We start from the raw sequence: 13,785 nt of genomic DNA, 5'->3' as shown, positions 1-13,785 counted from the left end.
AATAGCTGAACAACTTCGATTAAATACACCAACTCAAATCGCCTACATTTTAAATGTCAAAATCTATTATTTAGTCAGGAAGAAGCATGCGACATACCTAAATTTGTCTGTTTGTGCGATTTTTTTATGTTGTCTTTATAGTTCGCCTGTTATCATATTCGAATTTTTTCCTTTTTTCTATTATTTTACCAAATATAAATACATTCTAGTACGTTAGAGGTTTTCTTTGCATCAACTCTTTTATTACATTAAAATTAATAATTTTAAATGATTAATCAATTTGATCCGATTAAACAAAAATAAGACACTAAATTAAATTACAAATATTTTTGTTGAATATGACCTTACTTTATCTATTATGGTAACTGATATGTAGCCGTTTACTCGTGTGTTTTGGACACGGCATTTGCCTTTTTGAGATCGGTAAACTTGTGAGATGAACCTGAAGGCATCACTAGTGGAGTTGTGTGTTTAGTGCTGGCTCCCTTCCCTCCTCCATTAAGGCTCGGTTCCATCCCCGTTGTACGGCGCAGGCCCGAAGTAGCGCAGCCGCTCTGAGGTTAGTGCCCTACCGCGCAATCTCCATTTATTTTAGCCCCGGCGCAGCCGCACCATAGAACCCGGCAGCGCTGGGGCGTACGATGCGGATTGTTTTGATGTTGACTCGAACGTGAATTTCCACTTAGCAATGTTTTTATGGAAAACATTTTGATGGCGGGTTTCGACAATAAGCTCGTAGAGAGGGTGATAGGTGGAGATGAGCTGCAGGCCGCTGGGCCTGTCATAGCGTATGTTTTGTTTCATATATTGCGCGGGTTTTATGCTAGGTGCTGCGTTCCTACAGTCTACGTTACTCGTGCACTCACGAATCGTTGTTGTTTGCACCGAGAAGACGCCGCTCTTGTAAACATGAAGTTTAATTCATGATTTAAATTCTCAGACAGAGTATTTACCGAAACGTTAGCTGAGGAGCTATTTAGCCGATTGTAGGACATTGCTAGCTTAGCGTAGTTTTGGAGACGTCGAATACCTACCGGCAGGTCGGCTAATATTACCTTACTGTAAGTTACGTTTGACATTCGAGTCACTTTATTTCCGTGGTCCGCTATTTTTCTTATATTGTTTTATAGAACATTTTACTGCCAATGCTACGAAATTCGCATTAAATTCAGCCTACTTCTCATTGTGTTTCCTTACTGTACATGATATTGCTAGTGCTGCTATTCATTATATTAATAATTCTCCATGGAAAGCGATTTCCCCCCTGGTAACCAGTAATTATAGCAAGATTTTGAATCGAATTTGTTCAGATATTAAATGTATACTATATTCTCATTTAAAATTGTATCGTTTCGTTTTTCTAACACTAACTCAAAGATGAACGAACAAAGGAGGGAAAAATACTTTGTGTGAACAGTGTAATACAGTATTTTGTACATTAACTAACAACTTTTACCTCTCCGTATTGTAATAACTATTTAGTTTACTTATGCACTTAAGTCATCAGTCAATATTTGACCAATTAAAGGCTTTTTATGTAGTATTAAAGGATAAAGTATAACCACATTTTTAGTCTTATTGGTTTGAAAATATTTGTAATGTATTCTATAATCTGTATATTGGCCAAGAACATTACATTAAATGTACAGTCATGGTCAAAAGTTTTGAAAATGATACAAAAATATGCAAATTACTATTATAAACATCTTAGTAGCAACTATAATTTATGTAATATTGGCCATGACTATATTTTGCAAAGATTTTTCAAGAGCAGTAAAATAAGCTTTAGTTCTGTAAATTCTATTTGCTTCCTCTGTTTACGGTTTTTGAATGTTCCATCTTTATATGCCATGAAAATAAAAATCATTGCAAACCAAATGCAAGCTTGTTTTTTAATTCAAAACAGGCATGAGAGTTTCTGCTGAAGCACAGGCAGGGAAATCCACCATAGTACACATATTTTTGTCACCTGTATTGCGGTTTACATTCAGGAAATTCGCTACATTGCATTTAGTGACATTTGTTTCATGGTAGATCATCAAAGTCAAATGCTTCAGCATACAGTCAACTCTTTATCCAATCAAGAACCTTTGGCTAGAAATGTTCCATCAGTTTAATGAGAACATTTAATTTGATTCTGGATTCTTTGGTGGTTTTGCATCGGATGTTGTCATTTTTTAGGTGACGATTGCTACAACTTTTTTTCAAATAAAAAATGGTTGTTAATTTCTAAATTTTGGTCTCCTTTTGTAATAAATATAGATTAATCCTTGGTGTGTTTTGTTTTTTTCGTACGTAAAGACCTACTAAGTTTTCCAAAAAGTATAAACTAGCGATTTTTCTTTTTATTTTTGGTGTAAATTACATTGTATAAGCAAGCCATTAGGCACAAGCAGGAAGAACAAATTCAACCTTACAGTATTTTATAAGATGTAAAGCTGCTGCCCACAAAATATTGAAAACGTCAATCAAGGTGAAGTGGGACAGTTTGCTGATTTAGGTTCTTCTAGATTGAATTTACTGCAGAGAAAAAAATGACACCATCAACAGATCAAGAGGAGTTACTGATACCAACAATACCAATTTTTTTTTAACTTTATTGCCTTAAGATGCTAAATTAGCAGAAAACAGTAAATGTCAAACAGTTTTAAAGATATTTGTCAGTGCAGATTCTCTAGGAAACTTGCACCATTTGGAAAGGAGTTTAAAAGGTTCATCGGTTTTCAGAGTATGGCAGTGAGATGGTCAAATCCATCTTTCTTTAATTCATCAATGAATCAAGTATTAATAAACGGGGCAGAACATACTTTTCACTTGTTCTAGGTGAACTTCTCAAACCCTTAAGACTTAGCTGAAATTGGGTCCTGCAAGAAAATGTCGAATATTATTCAGAAAACTCTTCAATTTCAGATGAAGCAGTCAAAGTTCACACCTCCGTTAAGGACGCACCGTGGCAGGATGTTTAGAGGTGTGAGCTCTCAATGAAATGTGCCAAAAATTGTTTGACAATAACGTCAAACATTTTTACTTACTGATGGGTTTCTAAGCTCAATGTTTTGGTTTGGTTAAAATAATGGTAATTTTGAAATGAGATTTAATGTATCTAATGATAAGGATACATATGATTTTAACTGATGTTTTGGTAGTGAATCAAATTAAAGGAGTAGTTTCCTTTTTTTTTTTCTGTATTTAAATGTCTAGAAAAGTCGGCCTCAATAGAAAACACATTATTCTCTTTGCAGTACTTCATCTGTGGACCTAGGTGCGTAGACCAGGTGGCTGAAAATGGAGGATCACGCCGTTCACCAGACAGAACACATGACCACGATCGAGGCGAGCGCCGTCAGCCAACAGGTCCAGCAAGTGCACTTATCACTAGAACCTAACTTTGACAAAGACAAAAAGTCTCTCCACCTACTTTAATCTGTTTGTTTCGGTTGCTTATTGAATTTTCATACATTTAGCACCTCATTACTAATTTGACTGGATGTATAGTTTAGAAATGTAACCCAGTTTTATCTGCTTAGGTACATGTGGCCACATACACAGATACGTCTATGATGAGTGCAGACGAAGACTCATCCTCCTCGCCAGATGATGACCCGTATGACGACACAGACATCCTTAACTCAGCTGGTACTGATGAAGTTACTGCTCACCTGGCTGCTGCAGGTGAGTCAGAACCTTACCTGGATGATTTTGGTTTAACTATTGGATGCAACAAGATGACTGAAACCACTCTTAGTTAATGTAATGCTCTAAGCTGAACAGTAGGTGGTGCCATTGCATTGCATATTTTTGTGATTTCCTTTGCCTAAAATAGTCTGGTTCGTGTTAAAATTAAATTTTAGTGAAGGGGAAAAAATGCCAATAGGACATAAAAAAGTAAAATGATGCATACAAAGAAACTAAAGTCACAGTCTCAAATTATTGCTAACCTGTCCTTGTCACTTTCCTCTTTAGGTCCAGTAGGCATGGCAGCCGCTGCTGCTGTGGCAACTGGTAAGAAAAGAAAACGACCTCATATCTTTGAATCCAACCCTTCCATTCGCAAAAGGCAGCAAACCCGTCTGCTCAGGTACGTTGTCTCACAGTCTGTCTTGTGCGTTTTCTTCGATTTACGAAAAGAAAGATCCTTTCTGTTTTGCAGAAAACTGCGAGCCACGCTGGATGAGTATACAACCAGAGTAGGCCAACAAGCCATAGTGCTGTGCATCTCTCCCTCCAAACCAAACCCTGTTTTTAAAGTGTTTGGTGCTGCTCCTCTGGAGAATGTGGTAGGTAAACGTATCCATGCAGCATTTCATCCTATGCTTTTCTAATTTTTGTCTTTTGAATCCTAATTTCTCTTTTCAAACAATCAGCTTTTCTTCCTATAATTTGTAAACTAATTTGTGTCACTTCACACGAGTTTTTAATGGAGCACTCTTGTTTTGGTGTCCAGGTGAGAAAGTACAAGGGCATGTTGTTGGAGGATCTGGAGAGCGCGTTGGCGGAGCACGCCCCGGCCGGTGGAGAGCTGGCCTCGGAGCTGCCCCCCCTCACCATTGATGGCATCCCTGTGTCTGTGGATAAGATGACACAGGTGAGCTAAGGAGCACACTTTCCCAACAGAAATCTTGCACTTCGCTGCTCTCTTGTGTTCAAAGTTAACATGTCCAGCAGAGGGCGCCAGCTGACAACAAGCAGCTAAAAGGAAAATTGTGTTCAACATCTTGGATGTTGCATAAACAGGAGCTTAGCTAACTAGATATGAGTATATCTCAAGGTCAAGTGTCTTTTTGCTTCTATCACATGTAGTAAGACACTGTTTCTTGTGTTTTTAAGATGGAAACTAGATCCAAGTTGTTCCTGATCCGTAAAAACGGTTAGACTCCTAGAGAAGACACAAGTGTCCTTAAAGCTTCAAGTTTGGGGTTCTTGACGATATGTCATTTAAATGGTTTTTGTGGTTTTGTTGTGAGTCTTGGCTAAAAACAACAAAGGGGCTGAACGGTGTGATCTGACCTACATCCAACCGTTCACGCTCTTTCCTCATTTCCCGTGTAACTCTAGCACTAGCAACCCCGGCAGCCCGAGTCAGGGGAGCCCAGCTTGTTTACCCTGCCATCCCCATGCTGCTGACGCACTCTGTTGATCACCATCAGAGTAGCCAGCATGATTGTGTCCCTCAGGGGCCCCGGTCCACAGCCAGGGAACAGGCCAGCGAATCACAGGCCAGATTAATCCTCGCTGGGCTGTCGCTCGTAGGTGTTTGTTTTTCTAAAGGTTGTAGTATGAGATTATCACGAGTAACCTGTTGCTTCGCTCAGCGTGCCAAAGCCAGGTGGAGTGGTACAGCTTGATGAGTTAATAATAGAAAAATTGTTTTCATCTTTGAGAATAGTTGCATGGAGTTTATCCACAAAAAAAAATAGATTGCCATATCAAAGGAAGTATCTTAAAAGGCCCTTTCAGTGCACAGACAAGCCCCGTCCCATCAGATAAACGGAGCATCTGTAGCAGGTGATGCCGGCTCTGGGCTGAGCTCATAATTACCCCCCAGCTTTGTTAAGTTGAAGGACCCAGCAGCATGGCTGTCTTCCTAAAACCTGATTGGACCACTGTTTTGAGGATTAGTGTTGGTAGGGGGGTGTTCAACATGAGGGCAACATGCCACTTAACTAACTAGTCACTGTAATTAGGCCATCTGGCCTCGCGCACATGCATCCTCATCACCCACAGGTGGAAATGCAAGAATCCCTTTGCTGCTAAATCCTTGTCTGAGGCTAATCCAAGTTGCAATCCCACTGTTTGCTGAGGTGGAGCTCTTCCACTGCAGCCACCAGATGCGTTCTTTGCTTTGCAGAGCCTTTTTGTGATCAACCATGACCATTTTTTTTTCTTTTTTTATTTTGTAAGCATGAAATGTTTAACTGATTTGCAAAATCGCCCAGATATACCTCTTGTAACTGTGCATTAGTACAGAAGGCATAAAAGGGAGGAGGGAGGGATTTATTTCTCTCAGAACCAAATTTAGCTTGTGATGTCAAGGTAGGCAGACGCTGCAGTGCCTTCTTGTGCAATATAATCCCCCAGTGATGCTTGCATATTACCAGGACACTCTGAGGACATTGGCACTAAACCCAACCACAGCAAGTTAGGAATTTTGACGATATATCTGTGTAAGATGCAAAAGGGAGATTAGTTTAAAGGAAAACTAAAAATCTAACATTGTTGTTGTTTAAAGTATTTGAAAGGCTCAATTTTTATTCCAAGACAAAATAAAAAAAAAAAATCATCATAACATGATTAGATCCATATTATACTTTTCTTTAATTCAATTTGAGGCTAATTATACCTTTTGTCATTCCTTCTTGGTTCTCAAACATCTGCATTGATTGTTTGTCTGGGACGGGGCTTCTAAAGAAGGCCCCGCCAAGGAGCCGGCAGTGTCTGTCTGACTCATCAGGCTGGAGCCACAGCCATAGATTTGCCCCCTAATAAGCACGTTCTCCTTTTTAGAAAGCTTGTTTCTATTTGCAGCTCTTCATTACCTCAGCAGCAGGCAGCAGGTGTCGGATCAATACACGTCTCCTGCCTGCCTGCCTGCTCAAGGGCGTCTGCTCTCATATATGTGTCAGACTGACTCTCCAAATGTTTGCCAGCTCCAACATCTCATGTTTTTTTTTCTTTAGGCCCAACTGCGAGCGTTCATCCCAGAGATGCTGAAGTACTCCACAGGCAGAGGGAAGCCCGGCTGGGGTAAGGAGAGCTGCAAGCCAGTGTGGTGGCCTGAGGATATCCCGTGGGCCAATGTTCGCAGCGATGTCCGCACAGAAGAGCAGAAACAGAGGGTAAGAACCACAAACTAAGATAACGAGTCCACATCATCACAGTTATTCTGTTGTTTGATCTGACTTTGAAAGAAATGATAAAAGTCCCACTCCGATCATCTTTTGATCTATTTCAAATGCATTCCTAGTGCTCTTTTAATTATGATTAAAAGATATATATTGTCACAAATATGCTCATTTTCAAACTGCATTTTTTTCGTCTGCTCCTGATTCACTACAATTAGAATCATGAAATACTCAGAAGTGTCATTTTGAGCTTATTTCTTTCTCCTCCATCATCAAAAATACAACAAGAACATGTTAAAAACACAATTTTCATTGGACAGGGTCCTTAAGGCAATGGGATGCTTCTTTAAAATAGTGGCAGATAATTCATTTTGATAACAAAACACTAAAGGAGACATCTCTTTTCAAACATTTTGGCTGTAGAATTTCATGTTAGAGCTTAGTTGGGTGAAGATAAAAATGTTAAAACAACTTAACGTGATCTGCATAACATGCACGTCACTGATGCAGTTGCCTGTTCCTCTTCAGGTGTCTTGGACTCAAGCACTGCGGACAATAGTGAAGAACTGCTATAAACAGCACGGCCGTGAAGATCTCCTCTACGCTTTCGAAGATCAGCAGGTTCCCACGACAGCCACCACACAGCACCACCTAACCACGGCGCAGAGCATAGCTCACCTTGTGCCCTCACAAACCGTTGTACAGACCATCAACAACCCCGACGGAACGGTGTCTCTAATCCAGGTGCCTTTTAGTCGCTGCACAGTCGTCCGCACAGTAAGTTTGCAAAGGTTTGTCTGACATCTGGGGTTTTCTCTGTTTCCGTCAGGTCGGCACGGGTCATACAGTTGCTACTCTCGCAGATGCCTCAGAGCTTCCTGGTGTTACAGTGGCACAGGTTAACTACTCAACTGTTACTGATGGAGAGGTAACACCCTCATACTGTCAATCAGGACTCTGAATGTCTTCTTACACCGTCTTCTTTCATCGCGTACACCGTACATTCTCCTTAATAGCGCGTCTGTGCACTTGTGCTCTTTCGTTGAGGTGGAACAGAACTGGGCCACTCTACAAGGCGGAGAGATGACAATCCAAACGACTCAAGCGTCCGAGGCCACGCAGGCGGTAGCATCGCTGGCTGAAGCTGCAGTCGCTGCCAGTCAGGATATGCAGTCTGGAGCCACAGTCACTATGGCGCTCAACAGGTGACTCAGAGAAACGTTGATGCTGGGAGGCTGTCTCTGCTATTTAAAATTTGGCTCCAAAGGTGCCTCGCAAGTAAACTCCTAATATAACACTCTTGTAGCACATCCTAAAGACCCACTTTGATGAAAATTATGTTTTTAACATGTTCTTGTGGCATTTTTCACATGATGGAGGACATGTATAAAGAAATCAAAGCGTAAAATTGCATTTCTGAGTCATTTTTATGCAATTTGTTGTGAATCAGGAACAGACGAAAAAATGCTGTTGGAAAACGTTTGTTGTGTAGAAAATACACTGCTCCGCTCCATTCCGATGCACCCACTTGCAGACGAATAGATCCACGTACGTCTTAAGCAGCTGGGTAGCTCTGATCATCTGCAGCGCTAATGTTAGGTTGGGGGAGTGAGGGGCCGTAGGCTAGTGTAAACGGAGAGCTCTCCAGTTATGAGTGACGGGAAGAGAGGGCGGGCTTTGTTTCGGCAAAATAAACTGCATAACCATAGTTAAAAGACCACTAAAAACACTTTTAAAAGGGCTCAGAAGATGATCAGAGTGGGTCTTTAATAGGCCTGCACAATATACCGCAAATTTATTGTTATCGCAATATCAAGCTGTGCAATATGCATATCGCAAAAGACAGCAAATTTGCAATAAGTTGGTTACCTTAGATGTGGCCAAACAATCTTATGGCAGCTTGAAGTGTTTAATGGATTGAAAGAATCCCTTTCTGCATTTGACCAATCAGATGGACCCCTTCACGTTGTTAACTAATCAGATGGCGCCCTATTATGTTGTATGTTCGCCTCCTATGTCAACAAGGGTCATTTGGAGTATAATTTTTAAGCTGTTGTGTAATGGAATGGGAATAATATTTTTGGTTGTTTTGCTAATTGTTTATATACCGCAAATTATATCGTTATCGCAATATTAATTACTAATATCGCATATCGCGAGTTTTCTTCATATCGTGCTGACCTAGTCTTTAAGATCATTAACGTGTTGAGGGGCGTTGCTTTGACAGAAAAGGCCGATGCTGTTCAGTTGAGACATTCTGCCTTTACATCCGAATGCTGCAGATCATGGCTTTGTGGCAAAAAAAGAGGGCAAGGTGTGATATCTAGCTAAGTGTTAAAGCAAAGAGGACAGTTTATACTAGATGAAGAATCTGTAGTGCATGGTTGCAAAACAGCATTGCAAGTGATGACCCCCTTTGTTGGTAATCTTTAAATTACAGTTAAACATGGCAACCTGTAACAAGTGCTCCAATATCAAATATACTGTGCTGAACTAACATTTGCACTGAGGTGTTTGGTGGTGTTTCTCCTCAGTACTGTCATGGCAATCATTTCAGATGTGTATTGGTATGTCCCATCGGGGCTTGTTACATGCACCCACCTGAGTCTTGCTTCTTTTTCTCCTCCCCTGCTCCTGTTTACTTCTGCACCGATACTCTGATGCCCTGGCGTTGGAACATTTTGTTCGTTTTCCCGCTGCACAAGGGAGCTGAGCGTCTTTCTTTCTCTCCGTCTATTGTTTCTTTTCTACAACATAAAAAGAATGCATTTTCATAACACTGTCAATCTGTACAATAAGTGCTAAAAAAAAAAACAACCTTTACATTGTTTTAGGGGGGATTTGTTTGATCATCTGCAAAAAACTATTAATCATGTTATTACAATCAAATCCTCCTTAGTTTCTGTCTGGTATGATTTTTCAAGCAAGCTGTGAACTCTTCCTTGGGTTCATATTGAAGCTTCAGTGGTAATAAGCCCGGGGTAATTCCACTGGGTAGATCTGGTTAATAAAACTGCTTCGTTAGGCCCACAGCACCTGGCCTTTGGGGAGATGTGACAGATTCTCTGTAAGTCCGGCCTAGAAAAGCCTCTTACGGCTCACACAGGCCTCCCGCTTCACCCCACATCTCCCTAATAACGCCCGTCTTTGCAGGCAGACTGGACCTGTGAGGCAGCTTTTAGGCTTTGGGCCACAAGATTCCCGTTTTCAAGTGTTTTCTTTCAACTTATTTTGCATCCAAAACTGTGTTGCAGTGAGGCAGCAGCCCATGCTGTAGCGACGTTGGCGGAAGCCACCCTTCAAGGAGGGGGGCAGATCGTGCTGGCGGAGACGGCCGCCGCCGTCGGAGCTCTCGCGGGGGTTCAAGATGCAACAGGTAGATGAAAGTCACAAACACGAGCCAACAACAACACCCCTCCATTCATGGTTCAGGATGCATTTTGTTTGTTCCCCTGTGTTACTGCTCACTGGTTTTTCAAATTAGTCTGACCTGGTATAATCTCCCCATCATTGACAGTGCTGTTAGACCTCTGAGCCCCCTTTCTAATCCACTCTGTGCTGATGTGACAGATGGTGTGTTTTAGTCCGTGTGCACTTTGTGGCAGAACTCCCTTCTTTTAATATGTTGCTAATAAATGACCCGCCTAATCCAGTGCGCACTTTGTCGTTCCACTTTTTTTAAATTTAATTAATTAATTTTCAGAATCAGACGTGAAGCTGCGACATGCTAACCAGAGACACAAAGTTAGAGGCTGTTAAAGTCCCTAATTTGAGGTTTGAAATGTCTTCAATGAGTAGAGATTTATGTGTGAGACTACACATCCGTTTGACAAGATGGGCTTTCTTCTAATCTGCCTTTAATCTGCAGGTCGTGGTCTGTAACTGACGCACAAACCTGGGTTTCACTTGAAGCTTTTATCTTGTGTTGACTTATTAACAGCAAATGCAAAGGAAGCTAGTCCAGAGACTGTCTATTATACAGGTCTTCATACACATTTTATGAAAAAACGAACAAATCATTCATATTGATATTAGTAATTAGTGAAAAATAAGTTAAATAAAACCATTTGGATAAAAACAACTATAGAATCCAACAGGGAACAGTTTGTAACACAGCAAACGTGGTTGAAAGTGGATGTTACCAAAAGAAGAGAAATGTTAACAATTAAGACATTAAAACACCAAACACAGCTTTGTCACACCAATGCATCCCTAATAGTTTTAAAGATGTATGTTGCTTCTTGATATCAGTGAAATACAATCTGTGTAAGAATAACTAGTGAGGTGTCTGCAGGTATGACGCGTTAGAAAGGATAGGCTTCACATAACCATGTGACCATTTAAAGTCCCACGCCGATCATCTTCTGATCTATTGTAAAGGCCTCCCCTGTGGTCTTTTGATTATGATTAGCCAAAATCAAAAAAACCTGTGTGGTTTCTAGATAGAGCACAGTTTCTGCAGAGCAACAGAATTTTTTCATCTGCTCCTGATTCGCGATGAATGAAACAAAATACTCAGAAATGCAACGTTGACCTTAAATTTCTTTATATATGTTCTCTGTCATCAGAAAAATGAACTCAAAAACACCATTTTCATCAGAATAGGTCGTTAAGATTTTTATTAATAAAGTTTCATTTGTTCAGCTTCTTCACTTTAACACTCTTATCTGGTATATGCAGGTATCATAATGCACAGTGTCAGTCTTCATCAAAAGAGCAAAACTCATGACCTCGACCTATCACTGTCATTAGAACTGAATGAAATGCATCACTTAGTCTGCATTCACTGATCTCCACCAACAAAGTGACACAAACCCAGCTCAGCGTGTTGGATGTGTAAGATGGACTGTAAAAAACTAGGGAAATGGATCCAGGTCAGTTCATCAAGCAGCCACTAGGGGGGTTGTTAAATTCCTGGCTGGTTCCAAAACCAATGAATAGACTAATCATTGATCTGTTTAATTTTAATTGTGCACACTGATTAAATAATCCAACTGATCAGATTTTAAAAGGGCTGTGGTTCAATTATTATTATTAATGATCATTATTAATTAATTATTATTATTCACTGACATCATTGTCATTAAAAACAAGAACAAATTTTTCCTCTAGTCAGTTTGATTGAAAAACAAATGCTTGTTTGGTTGGCTGATTACTGTTCTGTGTTCACAGTGGGATGGATTCCATAACTGCTGTTTTTTATTTTTTTTAAAATGACCACTTTGAAACCTCGAGGGCTGAGAAAGACTTTAATATTTAAAAGAGGGACATGAGCCCGCACTGACCTTCTTGCTTGCCTGTGACACAGTGACAGCTTGCTGGGTGGGGCTGAGGCCCACGTGACTGCAGCAATAATCTCCTCCAGCACAGCTGGGAGCGGGGGGGGGGAAGCGAGCCTCAGATCCTCAATCGGACTGTTGTTCAGAAATGGCGTCCATGAGACAGGGCTGCTTCTGTCGTGAACACACACCTGGATTGTGCGGGCCTCTAGAACCATCCTAAAAAAACAAGCAAAAAGCCTTTGGGCTCAATTTAACTGGATGTTCCTGTCTTTTCCTCAGGTCTCGTCCAGATCCCGGTCAGCATGTACCAGACCGTAGTCACCAGCCTCGCCCAGGGTAACCGGCCCGTCCAGGTTGCCATGGCACCTGTCGCCACACGCATAGATAACACTGTCACACTAGACGGCCAGGCAGTGGAGGTTGTGACCCTGGAGCAATGACACTATGGACCTTAAAAAAAAATAGTAGAAAGCACTGAATGGCCACCTTGGAGACTTGTTTCCCTCTCATGTTTTCCAAGACTTCACATTGTGTACAATGTTAAATATATTTTTAAATGTACATATGCAGGGGAAATGAAAGTGAATGATTGTTGCATTGTGTTTACTATGTAAAGATATTGATTTTGGCTGTGTGTGTCATTAAGCTTCATATTTTTTAAAGATCTTTCATGTTGCCTGTTTAGTATTTATATTTTTTTTTGTTTTTTGCAAATAGCCCATACTTAAAACAAACCAAAACACATGGGAGGAAAGCCACGAAATGTCAAAGTGTATAAATGATCGATATTTTTTTGTACCTTTTGATGTGTATGACTATTCCGTTTTAGGATGCATTTAAAACTCGTTTTGCTCTTTAGTCTTTTCCCATAATTAGAAACTGTTCTCACTTAATTTTCAGCACGTGTGCTGTCGACACTCCCAGTTGGTATAAAACATCAAAAATAATCGTTTTGGTCTCATCTGCTGTAGTCCAAACACATGCCAAACTCGCTGACTCAGGATGTACATCAAGGTGTTGTCTACTGCTGTTTTGCTTAGAATACCTATTGGAGCAGTCTTTGTCAGATGTTTATTTATACTGCATGGATGGAGGAGCACCCCATTAAGTGTTTATTTTTTTTTATTAACTCCTTTGTATGTCACTTACAACCAGTATACATCATTTTGTACATGACAGGAAGTTGCACATGGACAGGAAGTGCAGCGTTAGCCAAGCTAATGAGCATTTTCAGCGGAAACAACATTGCTTGCCAAAACTGATGCAGCTGTTACAGTCGGTTTAGCTTTCATTCCCGTTTGTGTATTTGAAAAAATAAAGTCCAGAAATGTCTCTGCTGTTCCTTTTCACTCGGCTACTATTAGGCATTTGATTCGGTGGGAACTGTGGCATCTGTCAGGTTTGATTTTTTTTTTATTTCCAACTGATAAAGAATAAACAGAAGTGTAACAATGAATAACATTACAGGTTTAAAAAGGGCTTCGGATGAAGTTTTACTACTTGGCGAGTTCAAGACATTTTTAAAATTCAATCTAAAGTTAAATTGATGCAAAAATTTCTATAGAATTGCAAAAAACTAGGAACAAACACTGAAAGCAATCAATTAAAAAATACACATCAATGAGTCATCTTATTACTATATCATCTTTTAACCCTTGTGT

General features: G+C 40.3%; 1 protein-coding gene across 7 annotated transcripts; it reads left to right on the top strand.

The window, feature by feature from the left end:
- Positions 1-421: 421 nt before the first annotated feature.
- On the top strand, positions 422-13,456 carry nrf1 (nuclear respiratory factor 1). 7 transcript variants are annotated; one of them, XM_020714199.2, is made up of 12 exons: positions 422-559; positions 3,243-3,354; positions 3,528-3,672; positions 3,964-4,078; positions 4,151-4,277; positions 4,445-4,585; positions 6,678-6,836; positions 7,371-7,586; positions 7,672-7,770; positions 7,899-8,047; positions 10,097-10,218; positions 12,404-13,456. In XM_020714199.2, exons 2-12 carry the CDS (start codon positions 3,286-3,288, stop codon positions 12,562-12,564), a joined length of 1,503 nt encoding a protein of 500 aa, XP_020569858.1. In that variant the 5' UTR covers positions 422-559; positions 3,243-3,285; the 3' UTR covers positions 12,565-13,456. The 7 variants fall into 7 exon arrangements, with proteins under 7 accessions (XP_020569858.1, XP_011489429.1, XP_078798396.1 ...); XM_011491127.4 differs by having other exon boundaries at positions 7,890-8,047; XM_078942270.1 differs by having other exon boundaries at positions 527-1,061.
- The last annotated feature ends 329 nt before the right edge of the window (positions 13,457-13,785 follow it).

The sequence above is a fragment of the Oryzias latipes genome, chromosome 23, assembly GCF_053564925.1.
Source record: "Oryzias latipes strain Hd-rR chromosome 23, Olatipes_Hd-rR_3.1".
NCBI lineage: Eukaryota > Metazoa > Chordata > Actinopteri > Beloniformes > Adrianichthyidae > Oryzias > Oryzias latipes.
This window is presented reverse-complemented; position numbering and strand designations above follow the sequence as displayed.